Source organism: Paramormyrops kingsleyae, chromosome 10 (assembly GCF_048594095.1).
Source record: "Paramormyrops kingsleyae isolate MSU_618 chromosome 10, PKINGS_0.4, whole genome shotgun sequence".
Lineage (NCBI taxonomy): Eukaryota > Metazoa > Chordata > Actinopteri > Osteoglossiformes > Mormyridae > Paramormyrops > Paramormyrops kingsleyae.
Genome location: NC_132806.1, coordinates 21,681,492 through 21,696,632, shown reverse-complemented (window position 1 = coordinate 21,696,632; position 15,141 = coordinate 21,681,492). Strand labels below are relative to the sequence as shown.

Genomic DNA, 15,141 nt, shown 5'->3' with positions numbered 1-15,141 from the left:
CAGGTCTTGGTAACACTCTAAGAAACACCGTTATTGGAGAACTCACCCCAGAAAAGTACGTAGCAGTGCCAAGTCATTGAAACAAATGTTGAAGTGTTTTCAGAATAGGCGCCTTAAGCTATTTCCTGATATTTGTGAGCAGCACTGCTAAAGGATGTAGCTTTAAAATTAATTTAAATAAATCAAGGCCCTTTGTGAATTTTCAGCTGGGTTAACAATTATATCATAACTGGAAACTTTTAATATATCCATCCCTTTTCTATACTTGCTTGCCCCAGGAAGGGTTGCAGGTATCGGAAGCCTGTTCCGGAAGCTACCCACCACAGTTATAAATATATTTTTGGTTCAATTTAGTTTGATTTCTGTCATGTAGACAACAAAGCCAACAGTCAACTGTAAATGATGACGAGGTCAAAAATCTAGCATGTGGAGGAGATTGAACTTTTTAAGCTGTTGTTGTTTTAGAGCAGTGGCACAGTAACTCAGTGGCACAGTAACTCAACCCAGTAGTCTTACACCTCCAGAGATGGGGGTTTGAATCCTGACTTTATTCTGTAGGTGTGTAATTTGTGAGTTAAGCACCCTATACACACTCGTAAGCTGTTTCTTTTTCTCTTGAGTGTAATGGGTCGGTAAAACCAGGATTCTAACATGTTCACAACATGTTTTATATATGCAAGATTAATTAGAATATACAAATACCACTCAGCCATTCCCTGGTATTACAGTTCAGTTGTGTGTTTTATTTTGAATATCTACAATATAACTGCACATATTGATACCTTGAATAAAGTAGAGTAGCAAACCGATAACAGTAAGGAGTAGACCAAAAGTAACCCAAATTACCTGCAAAATTAGTATGCATCACATTTTTCCTTTAAAACATTTTTGGACCATTCCCTCATGCAACTCCATCTAAATATCCAGAATACCCTAATACCTTTAATTTGTGCGATATTTAAGAGAGATAAACTTTGTGTTTATCCCTTCAACAGTATACTGGATAAGTAGTTGGGAGGTCATGGATAAATAGATGTCTTTGTAACCGGTGAGTGACGTAGGCTACGTCACTCACAGGTCACGTGTTGGGCTGCGATATATGGGCGACTGGTTTATAGGGTTACTATGGCAGCGTTCCGCAAGTTCATGCTTTCTGTACTGTGCGGGGTTACGTTACGCGGTGACGATGGTAGCCTCCGTAATCAAGTTTCCGACATTGCACAGCGGTTTCTGCTCTCAGTTATACGGGTTGGTCTATACGGGATAAAAGCCGTGGGAAGCCGGTGGTAGGGGGCGTGGTCCGGTTTTCCTCTGGCATTTCTTTAATTGACGGGGATCGTTGTGAGCTGCTGGTTCCCCTGTGTCGGGCTGCAGTGCAAGGTATTGAGTTATGATATTTGGATGGTGTGGCCACAGTGGCGACGTGTGTTTTGTTTGTAATAACAACCGATTTCTTTTAGACTTGTTGCCAGGTGGAAGGGGTGCATGTCTGGGTTTGTACTGAAGCCCAGGTGGGATGCATGCGTGTACATTGTGCATATAATTATTCTAAATTCATGTGTGTTATGGCTATGGTATTAATTGTGAGCATATGTCTGCAGGAGTTGCCATTGCTGTTTTGCCTGTATTCTATTTTTGTTTCTTCCTCTGTTTGTGATAAGGTGATGTGGTGGTTTGTTTTTATCTTTTGTTTGTGATTGTTGTGAACAAGTGAGGGACAATTACTAAGTTTTGCCTTTGAGTACTGGCTGGTCTAATTGGTGTGTTCTGAGGGTATTTAGCCTTTATCCTCTTTCCATCCATAGAGCCAGAGAACGTGGTGCTGGTGTTTTGGGGGTGTGTGGTGTGGCCTTTCCTGCACTGCATGGAGTGATCAAGGTGTGAATCAATGAGCACTCACCCTATGTTGTGGTTTGCTGTGTGACTCTGTGTGTGTTTGCTGTGTTGGCCTCTCTTCCTCCTTCCTCAAGGTAACCACTCTCACTGGCTTGCATATTGGCTTTTCTTTGCATATAGAACTGGACTGCCAGTACTCTGTGGTTTGTAACTGAACCTGCTCCTTCTGGCCTGTTTTGACATTCTGTGAATTTGTTATTTATAAGGTTACATCTTGTTTGTTACATGCAGGATAAAATCGTATAGAAATGTGTGTTAAGTGGTTTATTGTAGTTCTTAAATATTTCAGAGAGTGTCGCTGTTCACCAGCTGTGGAGCCTTGGACACTTATCCACCCATTTGCATAATATTCCTAAAAGCTGCGCGTTTATTTTCCTGAGCTTTTCTGGTGAGTCGGTGGAAAGCAGAAATCAGTAACCTAATAATGATCTAATTTGATGTTGAAAGGGGATTACTTGTTTCAACTATCAGCTGTTCCGGAAATATTTTACAGACTGGGTACAGAGTCGAAATGGAATACAAAGGCTGTCGTGGCAGGATGCAGGCACTGCGGGCTTGTGTTTTATTTTTGATCTTCTCACCAATAACGTTTGGAGATGTTAGTTATTCTATCCCAGAGGAGATGAAACGCGGATCAGTAATTGGAAATATAGCAAAGGATCTCGGACTTGATGTTAAAGGATTGTCTGCTCGTAATGCTCGATTGGACAGCGAAGGGACCGGGAAAGATTTATGCGACATTAACCTGAAAACTGGAGATTTGATTGTGGCTGGCAGAATCGACAGAGAGGAGCTTTGTGGAGAAAAGGCTTCTTGCCCCATAAAATACGAGCTTGTGCTGGAGAACCCACTGGAGCTACAGCGTATTACACTCCATATCCAGGATATTAACGACAACACACCCGTCTTTTCCAAAGACCAAATGACGTTAGAAATTTTAGAATCGGCAAATAAAGGATCCCGCTTTCCAGTAAACGAGGCACACGACCCGGATATAGGAGAAAATGCAGTTCAAAGTTATACACTCCAAAAAAATGAATATTTTTATTTGGATATTAGTCCAAGTACGTACGGTGGAAAATATGCTGAGTTGATATTAGAAAAGGAGCTGGATCGTGAACAAAAAGAAGAATTAACATTGTTACTTACGGCCGCAGATGGTGGGACTCCTCAAAGATCAGGTACATTGAAAATACATGTCACAGTGTTAGATGCAAACGATAATATTCCGATGTTTACCCAATCCGTTTATAAAGCTTTTCTGCCTGAAAAGTCTCCTTTGAACACCGTAGTGGTTACTGTCAGTGCCAGCGATGCAGATGAAGGCGCTAACGGCGAAGTCACGTATGAATTTAGCCGTATTTCTGATAAAGCTAAAAAGGCGTTTATAATCAACCATAAAACTGGACAAATAATGGTGTCTGGGCCAATTGATTTCGAAGAAGTCTCTAGTTATGAAATGCGTATTGAAGGGAAAGATGGAGCCGGACTTGCTTCTCAGGCTAAAGTAATAATTGAAATCACTGATGCGAATGACAATGCTCCGGAGATATTTCTTAAATCACTTAATAATCCCATACCAGAGGACGCCGTGCCTGGCACAGAGGTGGGCATCATAAACGTACAAGACAAAGATTCGGGAGTAAATGGACAGGTTCGCTGTACAATAAAACAAAATGTTCCTTTTAAGTTAGTACAGTCCATTAAAAATTATTATTCACTTGTAACTACTGGAGAACTAGACCGTGAGGTATTGTCGGATTACAACATCACAATCTATACAAGCGACGAGGGATCTCCGCCACTGTCGTCTTTGAAAACTCTACAGTTGTTTGTCGCAGACGTAAATGATCACGCGCCCCTATTTCATGCGCAAACGTACAGCGCCTACGTAAGTGAAAACAACCACCCTGGATCATCTGTTTGTTCCGTTAAAGCGACCGATCTAGACTGGAGACAGAACGGCACAGTTATCTACTCTCTCTTGCCGAGTGAGGTCAACGGCGTTCCACTGTCATCAATATTGTCTATTAACGGAGATACGGGGGTGATCCATGCTATAAAATCATTCGATCATGAGAAGCTCAGTACTTTTAACGCCCATGTTATTGCCAGAGACAATGGTTCTCCTCCGCTTAGCAGTAACGTCACGGTAACCATCTTCATAACAGATCAGAATGATAACTCTCCACAGATACTATACCCTGATCCATCAGGAAGCTCCTTCATGACTGAGATGGTTCCTAAAGCGGCTCATGCCGGTTCCTTGGTTTCCAAGGTGATCGCTGTGGATGCTGACTCTGGGCAGAATGCCTGGCTCTCCTATCAGATTATTAAGTCGACTGACCCTGGACTTTTTACTATTGGTCTCCATAGTGGGGAGATCCGAGCGCAGCGGGACATTGTTGAATCCGATATTATGAAACAGAACCTCATTGTTTTAGTAAAAGATAATGGACAGCCCTCACTTTCATCTACATGTACTGTAAATTTACTTATTTCTGACAACTTAGCTGAAATTCCAGAGCTAAAGGACATGTCTTATGAGGAAAGCAATTCCAAATTAACATTTTATTTGATTATCGCACTGGTCACTGTTTGCACTTTTTTCTTTACTTTCTTAATCCTTATTGTTACCTTAAAGTTTTGCACCAGGCGGAAACCTGGACTGATGTTTGACGGTGCAATTGCCATTCCCAGCGCTTATTTTCCTCCCAACTATGCAGAGGTGGACGGAGCAGGAACTCTGCGCAGTTCTTACAATTATGACACGTACTTAACAACGGGCTCGCGCACCAGTGACTTCAAATTTGTGTCTTCTTACAATGAAAATACTGATCCTACCTTAAAAAAGAGTCCAGGCGAAGTCTCTGAGCGTGATGTTGCTGCCCCACTTGGAACCCTATGCGAGGTAAACATATTTTCTTAAAAATATTCACCTAGCTTCTCCATTGGCATTGATGCCTTTGCTTTGTGAATTTTTCCATTTAATGATTTTTTGTCTCCCTATTATCGCAGATTTTGTTATTATAATATCCTGTTATTTTAACGCAGCTCTTGTGATCCGTTTGGTCTTTGTTGTCCCTTGAGGTTTCCATTTAAATGCAGTTTATTCCGCGTTTTGTTAAAAAACAATATCAAGTGATTACTATAATGATGGAGTTGTCATTCTCGTTGCTTATCTCCTATATACATGGTCACCAACTATAGTGACTTCAAATTTGTCACTTCTTCAGTGAAAACTCCCTGCCTCTTGAATCTACCTTGAAATAAAATCTTGACAAAATCATCGGCGCAGTAACGTTCTACCTTAATTCTCTTTAAAGCATTTTCACTTTTCACTATCCGCATTGTTGTCTAGTTTCTGGAGATTTTCCTATGGTTGATATTTCTTATTAACGTTGTCCAACGATCCGCCCATCTGAAGCGTATCCCAGGCAGCACGGGGCACAAGCCCGAGGTCCAACGTGAACGGGATGTCAATTCACCCCAGTTGGCATAAACACAGTCATACTCTACTGGCAATTTAGAAATGCCTGCGTGACACAGGTAGAACATGCAAATTTTAAACTTTACACCCACAGCACAGGTGGTGTTCGAGCTGCCATCTCTGGAGATGTGATACAATTGTGCTAACCATCGACCTGGCCTTTAATATGTAAATGCAGTGTTTTTACGTTAGTTTTCATTCATGCAGAGTCACAATGCACAAGGAGATTCTATATATATCTCTGTAATCGAAATGGACACTGAGCAATTAAACTAATTATACAAAATAGCAGATTTATACATACCTATTTCCCGTTACACCACCATGACATATGTAGACTTTTGGGCAAAAAAAAAGAAAAAACACCTAACCCTGTTATGGATGTTCATAGGGTTGTGATTTGATGAACTAACAGTATTTTCATTAATTTATTGAAACCATCATAATTCAAGAACTTTGTGAGTTGTAATGGTATTGTCTGTTCTTGGTCATACTCCTGCTTTCACACGTAAAATCAACTGATAACTACCGTTAATTGGACTATTTGTCAATCCGAAAGCCCGATTGGTTCACGTGTCTTGTCAGTGACTCGTAGGTCCATGAAGCCAAGCTTCTCATTTTAATGTACAGACAGTGCTTACAGAAAGTCTTGGGACGCTTGCTTTGGTCTGGAAAAATGTATTGGTTTCATAATAAAAGTCTATTGATAAGCAATGTTTAACATCTGCGCATATCTTCTGCACATGCATTTTCTTTTTATTAACTGTCATTCAGTTCTGTTCTTGCAATTTTGCTATTAATTGCAGTTGCGGTATATTAAATGCAAATGTTTGGTGTTTTATATTATTGCAATAGTGTTACTAGTTAAAAACCTCCCAATGACGCTTGCCAATTAACGTTATCACCCAGAACAGCTCTTTTAGAACTGTAATTTGGGTTTCAATTTATTATTTCTTGAAATTTACGTTTCACTTAAAACTTCTGGTTGTTTATAATGTGATGATTTTCTCTAACTGGACCTCTTTAAACTTTAGTTGAATACCCTGCTCTACAGTATTATCAGTAAAGTTCTCTGTGCATTTTTAGAAACATACAGAGGGCGGCGATATTCTCCCGCCAGGGAAGGTTTGTTTCTGTCACGCCCTGTCCATTTCCTGCTGCTTTAATATTAAAACACCCGACGCGACTACTGTGGCTCAAGTATTTTCATTGTTTGCTGACTGATTTGGAGTCGATACATCTGAAAATAATCTAAGGGGTATTTTTCTACCTAGCTTGTATTTTCAAAATCTTGGGTGTAAAAACAGCAACACGGTTTCAACGCACGGAATACAAATCATCTATCGGTATGAAGCAAAGGCTGTGCATTTTTATTTATACTCTGTTTAGCCTGGGGTTAACATTTGGGGAAAATCGGTATGCAGTTCCAGAAGAGAGTAAACGCGGGTATGTTATTGGGAATATAGCCAAGGACCTGGGACTGAGCACCGAAAGACTATCAGTACGGAAGGCCCGTCTTGATACTGAAGGTAGCCGCCGTCGTTATTGCGACATTAATCTGAATACTGGCGACTTGATTGTTGCGGAGAGGATTGACAGGGAAGCTCTCTGTGGTAAAAAATCTTCATGCACTTTACAATACGAGCTGGTTCTGGAGAATCCTTTGGAATTGCACCGGATTTCTCTACAAGTACTTGATGTTAATGACAATTCGCCAATATTCGCCAACGATATTATTAGACTGGAAATCACTGAAAATGCAGATAAGGGTGCTCGTTTTCTACTGGATGAAGCCCGCGATGCTGATATTGGACAGAACACAGTTCAGTCGTATACCCTACAAAATAATCACCATTTTGTATTGTCTGTTCAAACGAACCCAGATGGTGGGAAATACGGCGAATTAGTTTTAGAGAAAGAGCTGGATCGTGAACAGCAGCAGGAAGTAAAATTATTACTTACCGCCGTTGATGGTGGGATTCCTCAAAGATCTGGCACAGTGCTCGTACACGTCACTGTATTGGATGCTAATGACAATATTCCAGTTTTTAGTCAAGCCGTTTATAAAGTTAGTCTGCCGGAAAATTCTCCGTTAGACACTGTGGTTGTTACAGTTAGTGCTACAGATGCAGACGACGGAGCTAATGGGGAAGTGTCCTATGAACTCGGTCTTTTATCAGAAGAGGAGAAAAAACTATTTTATCTCGATCGGAAAACGGGAGAAATGAGGTTAAAAGGAAAAATAGATTTCGAAGAAGAATCTAGTTTTGAAATCCGAATCCAAGCAAAAGATGGCTCTGGTCTTGGTTCTCAGGCAAAAGTCATTATAGATATAGTGGATCTGAATGACAATGCTCCGGAGATATTTATTAAGTCTCTTAATAATCCCATATCAGAAGACGTATTGCCTGATACAGAGGTGGGCATCATTAACGTGCAAGACAAAGACTCTGGAAGAAATCGACAAGTCCACTGTTCAATTCAACAAAACATTCCTTTCAAGTTAATCCCGTCTGTTAAAAACTATTTTTCGCTTCTATCTTCTACAGTAATTGACCGTGAACTAGTGTCGAATTTTAACATTACAATTACCGCAACCGACGAGGGCTCTCCACCGTTATCTTCTTCAAAAACTGTCCAGTTAGCTGTATCAGACGTGAACGACAATGCGCCAATATTCAGTGAGCAAAAGTACAGCGCCTATGTCAGTGAGAATAACCAGCCTGGCTCATCCGTTTGTTCTGTTACGGCGACTGACCCAGACTGGAAACAGAATGGCACCGTTATATACTCAGTTTTGCCCAGTGAAGTTAATGGTGTTCCCGTGTCATCACTGTTGTCTATCAACGGAGATACTGGAGTGATTCATGCTGTAAAGTCATTTGATTATGAACATTTCAGAAGTTTCAAAGCCCATGTTTTAGCCAGAGATAATGGCTCCCCTCCGCTCAGCAGCAACGTGACTGTGACCATCTTCATAACAGATCAGAATGACAACTCTCCACAGATACTATACCCTGATCCATCAGGAAAATCTTACCTCACTGAGATGGTCCCTAAAGCTGCTTATGGGGGCTCTCTGGTTTCCAAGGTGATCGCTGTGGATTCTGACTCTGGGCAGAATGCCTGGCTCTCCTATCAGATTTTGAAGTCGACTGACCCTGGACTTTTTTCTATTGGTCTCCATAGCGGGGAGATCAGGGCGCAGCGGGACATTGCCGAATCGGATAATGTGAAACAGAACCTTGTTGTTTTAGTTAAAGATAACGGACAGCCCTCTCTTTCAACTACAAGTACTGTATATTTACTCATTTCTGATAATTTGGCTGAGATTCCTGAGCTGAAGGATATGTCTTATGAAGAGAGCAGCTCCAAATTAACTTCATATTTGATTATCGCACTGGCCTCTGTTTCAAGTTTATTCCTGGCTTTTGTTATTCTCATTATGGCCCTAAAGTTTTGCAATAGGAGCAAACCTGGACTGATGTTTGACGGCGCGGTCGCCATTCCCAGCGCATATTTCCCTCCAAACTACGCAGAAGTGGATGGAGCAGGAACTCTGCGCAGTTCTTACAATTATGACACGTACTTAACAACGGGCTCGCGCACCAGTGACTTCAAATTTGTAACTTCGTACAATGACAACACACTTCCTGCTAATCAGGACCTTATGAAGAGCCAAATGGAAACCACAATGAGTGATGTAATAACACTTAATGACAGTGACGAGGTAAGATTTCAGTATTAATTCAGTTTAACCTTTTAATTACCTTTTTTACCTCTCTCCAGATTAGTACCTGTGCCATGTCACATCACATATATTCTCATACTACTATCTTCAGTTATGATGTCATTTACCTGCCTACTTTTGTTACTTAACAAAAAATGGTCAACCTTTTAAGGATACTGAAAGATTATGTTCCTGTTTGGGTCTGTATGTACTACAAATGATATTTGATGGATGGATAATCATATATCATGACATTGAAATGAGTAATGGAATGGGAATTGTATGTAACAAAGCAGAGGAATGTGTTGCCACCTCAGAAATGCGGTGGGGTGTGTTTTTGTCTGCATTTCAGCAAGTATGAGGGAACAGCTGTGCTGAAGCATCGCTTTGGACCACATACTATACTTGTTACCCCCATAAAAACTAGAAAAACATCTGTTAATTTAACCTGTTTAAGTTTTATTGTACAAACAGCAATACTATATTGTAGAAGTTATTGAAGTTTTATGCTTATTGTCAGGCTGGGTGATCGAGCGAGCCGGGAAGCAAGCGAGGCAAGCCGAAAATGAAAGCAAAAGGGTTTATTTCGGACAGGACGGGACCAAGACACCATTAAACATTAATGACGGATCTGGGGAAGACTGACTCAGACATGGACTAAATACAGAAGACAAGTCGAAATAACAAGGAACAGCTGGGCACGATTGGGAAAGCACACGTGGATAATGAGGGGGCGTGGCACACATCGGGATCGAACGGAGCGGATCGTAACAGAACCCCCCCCCAAAGGCGCGCACACCGGGCGCGCCTGAGAGGAGGCGACGGACGAGACCGGGGAACAGGATCTGGAAGACAAAAGCAAAACATTAACAAGACACCGGAAACAGGACAGAGACACAGAACAGGAACAAGGACCAGAAAAACGACAAAACCTGACAGAGGACAGGGAACGCGGACAGGCAGACAAAGAAAGGAGACAGAGAGGGGACAGAAAATGGAGGAACAAAAGGGCCGGGAGTGAACACGGGAGGCACAGAGGGACGAGCAGCAAAAACCGGAGGGACAAAGGGACCAGGAGGGGACGGAGAAGACACAGAGGGACGAGGAACCGAGACAGGAGGAACAAAGGGACGAGGAGACGGAACAAAGGGAGGAGGAAGAACAGGGCGAGCTCGAGGGAACCCAGGCGGGCGAGGGAAGGCAGCCGCAGGGGCCACAGGCGGAAGGGAGGCCGGAGCAGGAGGGGACCACACAGGGGACAAGGAGACAGACGTAGGGACCAACAAAGGAAACAAGGAAGGAGCAGGAGGGAACACTGGTGCAGGCAGGCAGGAGGGGGAAGCCGCAGCAGGCGGAGGCGCAGCCGGAGCCAGGGAAGGCGCCAACCGACGACCAGCCGAAGCGGGGGGGCCCGGAGGCGGCAGCCGGGCCGGAGCCGCTGGACCCGCAGGCAGCCACCGAGCCACGGCCAGGGGGCGCACGGGCGAGCCAGGGGTTAGGGCAGGTGGGACCAGGACCCGACGCCTGTGTCCCCGTCCCTTACGGGAAACGGACAGGCGGGGTCCCGGGGTCTGTCGGCCTCGCTGAGGTAAGGGAGACAAGAGGGAGGTCTGTGCCGGGCGGACAGAAGTCAAGGCCTCTAAAGAGGCAACAGGCAGGGCAGCCGGAGCCGCGGGCGTGGTCGCAGGCGGGGCAGCCAGAGCCGCGGGCGTGGCCGCAGGCGGGGCAGCCAGAGCCGCGGGCGTGGCCGCAGGCGGGGCAGCCAGAGCCGCGGTCTCAGGCGGGGCCGCGGGCAGAGCGGCGGCCTCAGGCGGGGCCGCGGGCAGAGCGGTGGCCTCAGGCGGGGCCGCGGGCAGAGCGGCGGCCTCAGGCGGGGCCGCGGGCATGGCCGTAGCAGCGGGTGGAGCCGCGGGTGCGGCCGGCTGGACAGACGAGCAGGGCGGGGCCGGCTGGACAGGCGAGACGGGCAGGACAGGAGAGTGGTCAGCCAGGGGCGCTGCGGGCGTGCAGGGCTGGCCGGACAGGACAGGCGAGACGGGCAGGACCGGCGAGCAGGGCTGGCCGGACAGGACAGGCAGGTCAGGCGAGACGGGCTTGGGTGTGTGGCCAGCAGGAGGTGCCGCAGGCAGAGCAGGCACCTCGGCGGGCGTGGGTGCAGGCGGAGGCAGCACCGGAACCGCAGACGCAGCCACAGGCACCACCATCACGTGGCCAACAGGGGGCGCCGCCATCACGCGGCCAGCAGGGGCCGCCGTCATCACGCGGCCAGCAGGGGCCGCCGCCATCACGCGGCCAGCAGGGGCCGCCGCCATCACGCGGCCAGCAGGGAGCGCCTCCGTGGGCACCTCGGGCAAGCAGCCAGCTGTAGGCTGTGCTGCAGGCAGAGCGGCGACGGCAGTCGCGGGCGTGGCTGCAGTGCCGACAGGCGAGCCGGGCTGGACCGGTGAGACAGGCAGGGCCGGCGAGCGGTCCGCAGGGGCCGCCGTAAGCAGCGCGGCAGCATCAGCAGGGGAAGCTGCGGGCGTGGCTGCTGGTGAGCAGGACCGGATGGGCAGGTCAGGCGAGCAGGGCAGGACGGGCAGGTCAGGCGAGCAGGGCAGGACGGGCAGGTCAGGCGAGCAGGGCAGGACGGGCAGGTCAGGCGAGCAGGGCAGGACGGGCAGACCGGCGGCTTCAGGCAGGGCCGCGGGCAGAGCGGCGACCTCAGGCAGGGCCGCAGGCTGGACAGGAACAGCGGCCTCAGGCGGGGCCGCGGGCAGGACAGGAAAGGCGGCCTCGGGCAGGGCCGCGGGCAGAGCGGGCGTGTGGCCCTCAGCAGCAGAGGGCGTCGTGGGCGTGCGGCCAGCAGCCGCAGGGGGCGCTGCGGACGCAGCGGCGTCCTCGAGCGTGCGGCCAGCAGCTGCAGGGGGCGCTTCAGCAGACACCTGGGGCGTGAGTCCAGCAGGGGGTGCCTCGGCATGCGCCTCCGTCACGCAGCCAGCAGGGGGCACCTCCGCAGGCACCTCAGGCGTGCAGCCAGCCGGGGGCGCCTTGGCGGGCACCGCCCTCACATGGCCAGCAGGGGGCACCTCGGCAGGCGCCTCGGGCGTGCGACCAGTGGGGGGTAGTACAGCTGGAGCAGGCAACACAGGAACCTCGGGGGGAGCTGCAGGCGCCTCAGGAACCACGGGGGGCTTTGCCCGCGTCCGAAATCGCAGAACTAGCGGGACAGCGTCCCTAATGGACCTTGCCCCTTTAAGGGCCAGGCGCGTCCCGAAGAAGGGGCCGGCGGCTGGCTCAGGCAGAGAAGCGGCGGGCAGACGGGCTTCGGACGTAACCGTGGCCACCTCAGGAGGGTCAGGCGCCGGCAGGACCGGCGAGACAGGCAGGACAGGAGCCGGCGATACAGGCAGTTCAGGAGCTGGCAGGACAGGCGAAACAGGCAGTTCAGAAACGGGCAGGACAGGCAGGACAGGCGGGTCCGGCAGGACAGGCAGGACAGGCGAGACAGGCAGTGCCGCTGGCGAAGCGGCAGCAGCTGCATCAGCAGCAGCAGGCGGTGCCGCGGGCATCGCAGCGGCAGCAGCAGCAGGCGGTGCCGCTGGCAGAGCGGCGGCAGCAGCAGCAGGCGGTGCCGCGGGCAGAGCGGCGGCAGCAGCAGCTGGTGCTGCAGGCGGTGCCGCGGGCAGGGCGGCGGTAGCAGCAGACAAGCGGGTCGCTTCAGCTGCAGCAGGCGTAGCGGTGACTGCGGGCACTGTCACCTCATAGCCAGCAGGGGTTGCTGGTGAGGCGGACAGGGCAGACGAGACCGGTGAGGCCGGCGTGGTGGCGGCAGCGGGCAACGCCGACTCGTGGCCAGCAGGGGGCACCTCAGCAGGTACCTCAGGCGTGCGGCCAGCAGGGGCCACCTCGGCGGGCGCCACCGTCACGTGGCCAGCAGGGGGCCCCGCAGTAGGCACCTCGGGCAGAGCAGCGGCCTCAGCGGCTGGTGCTGCAGGCGGTGCCGCGGGCAGAGCGGCGGAGGCTGTAACGGGCGGTGCCGCGGGCAGAGCGGCGGCAGCAGCAGCAGGCGGTGCCGCGGGCAGAGCGGCGGCAGGAGCAGCAGGCGCTGCCGCGGGCAGAGCGGCGGCAGGAGCAGCAGGCGCTGCCGCGGGCAGAGCGGCGGCAGGAGCAGCAGGCACTGCCGGCAGGTCCATAACAGGCGCCAGGGTTGGCGCCGGGAGTGCAGGCGCTGCCCCTTTTAGGGCCTTGGGGATCCGGGGAATGGCGTCCCAAACGGCCCTGGCCCCCCTATTAAACAGGCGTGCTGCCCGAAAGTCATAAGCCGCCAAGGGTGGCGGCATCTCATCGGCGGGGCTGGCGAGGGGTACCGGCAAACTGGAAGCGGTGATGACGCTTGGGGTGACGGCAGCGGAGAGAGAGCAAGCCCTCAGAAAGATCGCCGGTTCTTCTGCCTGCTTTCTCCCCTTGCGCCTCCTCCGGCTTGGCTTGGTAGGTCGAGTCGAAGCTGTCGCGGAGAGGGTGAGCGGCTGGAGCCGCCTCTCCGTTATCCGCTCGTACACCTGCCGGAGGTTGTCGCGTACGTCTGCGAAAACGTGCGCTTCCGTGAGCGGGGTGACCTCCTCCAGGAGGGTCCCGCTCCGGCTGGCTAAGTCCCGTGACACAGGATCCTCCTGGATCTCTGGTTGGGACAGCCAGTAAATTACCTCCTGGAGCAGATCGAGGCGTTGGTCCTCGATCCGCGGAGGCACGTTGACGAGATCCGTCATTCTGTCAGGCTGGGTGATCGAGCGAGCCGGGAAGCAAGCGAGGCAAGCCGAAAATGAAAGCAAAAGGGTTTATTTCGGACAGGACGGGACCAAGACACCATTAAACATTAATGACGGATCTGGGGAAGACTGACTCAGACATGGACTAAATACAGAAGACAAGTCGAAATAACAAGGAACAGCTGGGCACGATTGGGAAAGCACACGTGGATAATGAGGGGGCGTGGCACACATCGGGATCGAACGGAGCGGATCGTAACACTTATACTTAGAATAGCTATAGAATAACCTTTCAAACATATTTTACTACCTCATCCATTGGTTTAAAGTCTTAAACTTCAATGTATTTTATTGCATGAATGGATTATTGGTGTTAGCAATCCATCTTTTTTACTATAAACACAGTCAAATGAAATGTTTGACAGTTTGGCACTGAAATGTTTGGCAGAATTTTGAAATTCCTACTATTTCCTACAGTATAAAACACTGTTTATCACCATGTACAGCCTTTAAATAGTTTGTAGACTACCTTGGTTATATCAGTCTAGATTTATGTCAATATTTCCTGAATGTAGACCACATTATAGCACATATGCTGTTTAACATTTGGAGATTTTACTGCTTAGAACATGGGAGGGCCAGACTCAAACTGATTTGGATTTAGGGTTTTTGTATTGATATGTACTGTTTTATAAACATAAATGTTATACTCTACACGGTTTAAACCATGTATATATATATCTAATTCAAGGCCTGTGGACCACGTCCAGCCTGCAGTGCAGTTCCTTAAGCACCACTAAATGATTTTGATATTCTGTTAAAAATGGCCCAGGAATTCCGGTGTAAAGATATAAAATTCACGGCTCGGTACAAACTTCAGTTTCGGGTTCAGAGTTCACTGCAAGTTTGCAACAGCAAGGAAAATACAGTTTGTTTTGAGAATATTTATTGTTAAAACTGCAAACACAAACACAACTAGGAATAGTTGTATACCATGGGTAATGTGTCTGTCGATGTGTCTGAATAACAAAACCTAAGGAACGCTTATATGTGCATTTTAAAAATAAATATGTAGTATGACTCAAAAATAAGATTGCATAATAACAGTCATAATGAACTACATTCTGCATTCTCCGCTAGTACGGTCATGTATAACATTGATATGGCCATAGTTATTTTTTAGCCCAGTCTGAATTTCCTGGCCAAAGCCATAAATGCCGCAGGGAGACTAACTTGCAGAGGCTGTTTCTGCTCCAGTCACACACACACTTGGTCGT

The 15,141-nt window shown here is 48.6% G+C and overlaps 1 protein-coding gene across 12 annotated transcripts in view; it reads left to right on the top strand.

The window, feature by feature from the left end:
* The window catches only part of LOC111859848 (protocadherin gamma-C5-like), a 219,694-nt gene that overhangs the window by 20,333 nt on the left and 184,220 nt on the right, over window positions 1-15,141 (top strand). Inside the window, exon 1 of one of the 12 annotated variants that reach the window (XM_023842915.2) lies at window positions 2,268-4,807. The exons of 9 other annotated variants lie outside the window; for them this stretch is intronic. In XM_023842915.2, coding sequence (XP_023698683.2) covers window positions 2,408-4,807 — 2,400 coding nt within the window. In that variant the 5' untranslated portion in view covers window positions 2,268-2,407. Of the gene's footprint in view, window positions 1-2,267; window positions 4,808-6,546; window positions 9,117-15,141 lie in introns of those variants that run through there. 2 more of the 12 variants (XM_023842923.2, XM_023842939.2) reach the window with 2 other exon arrangements.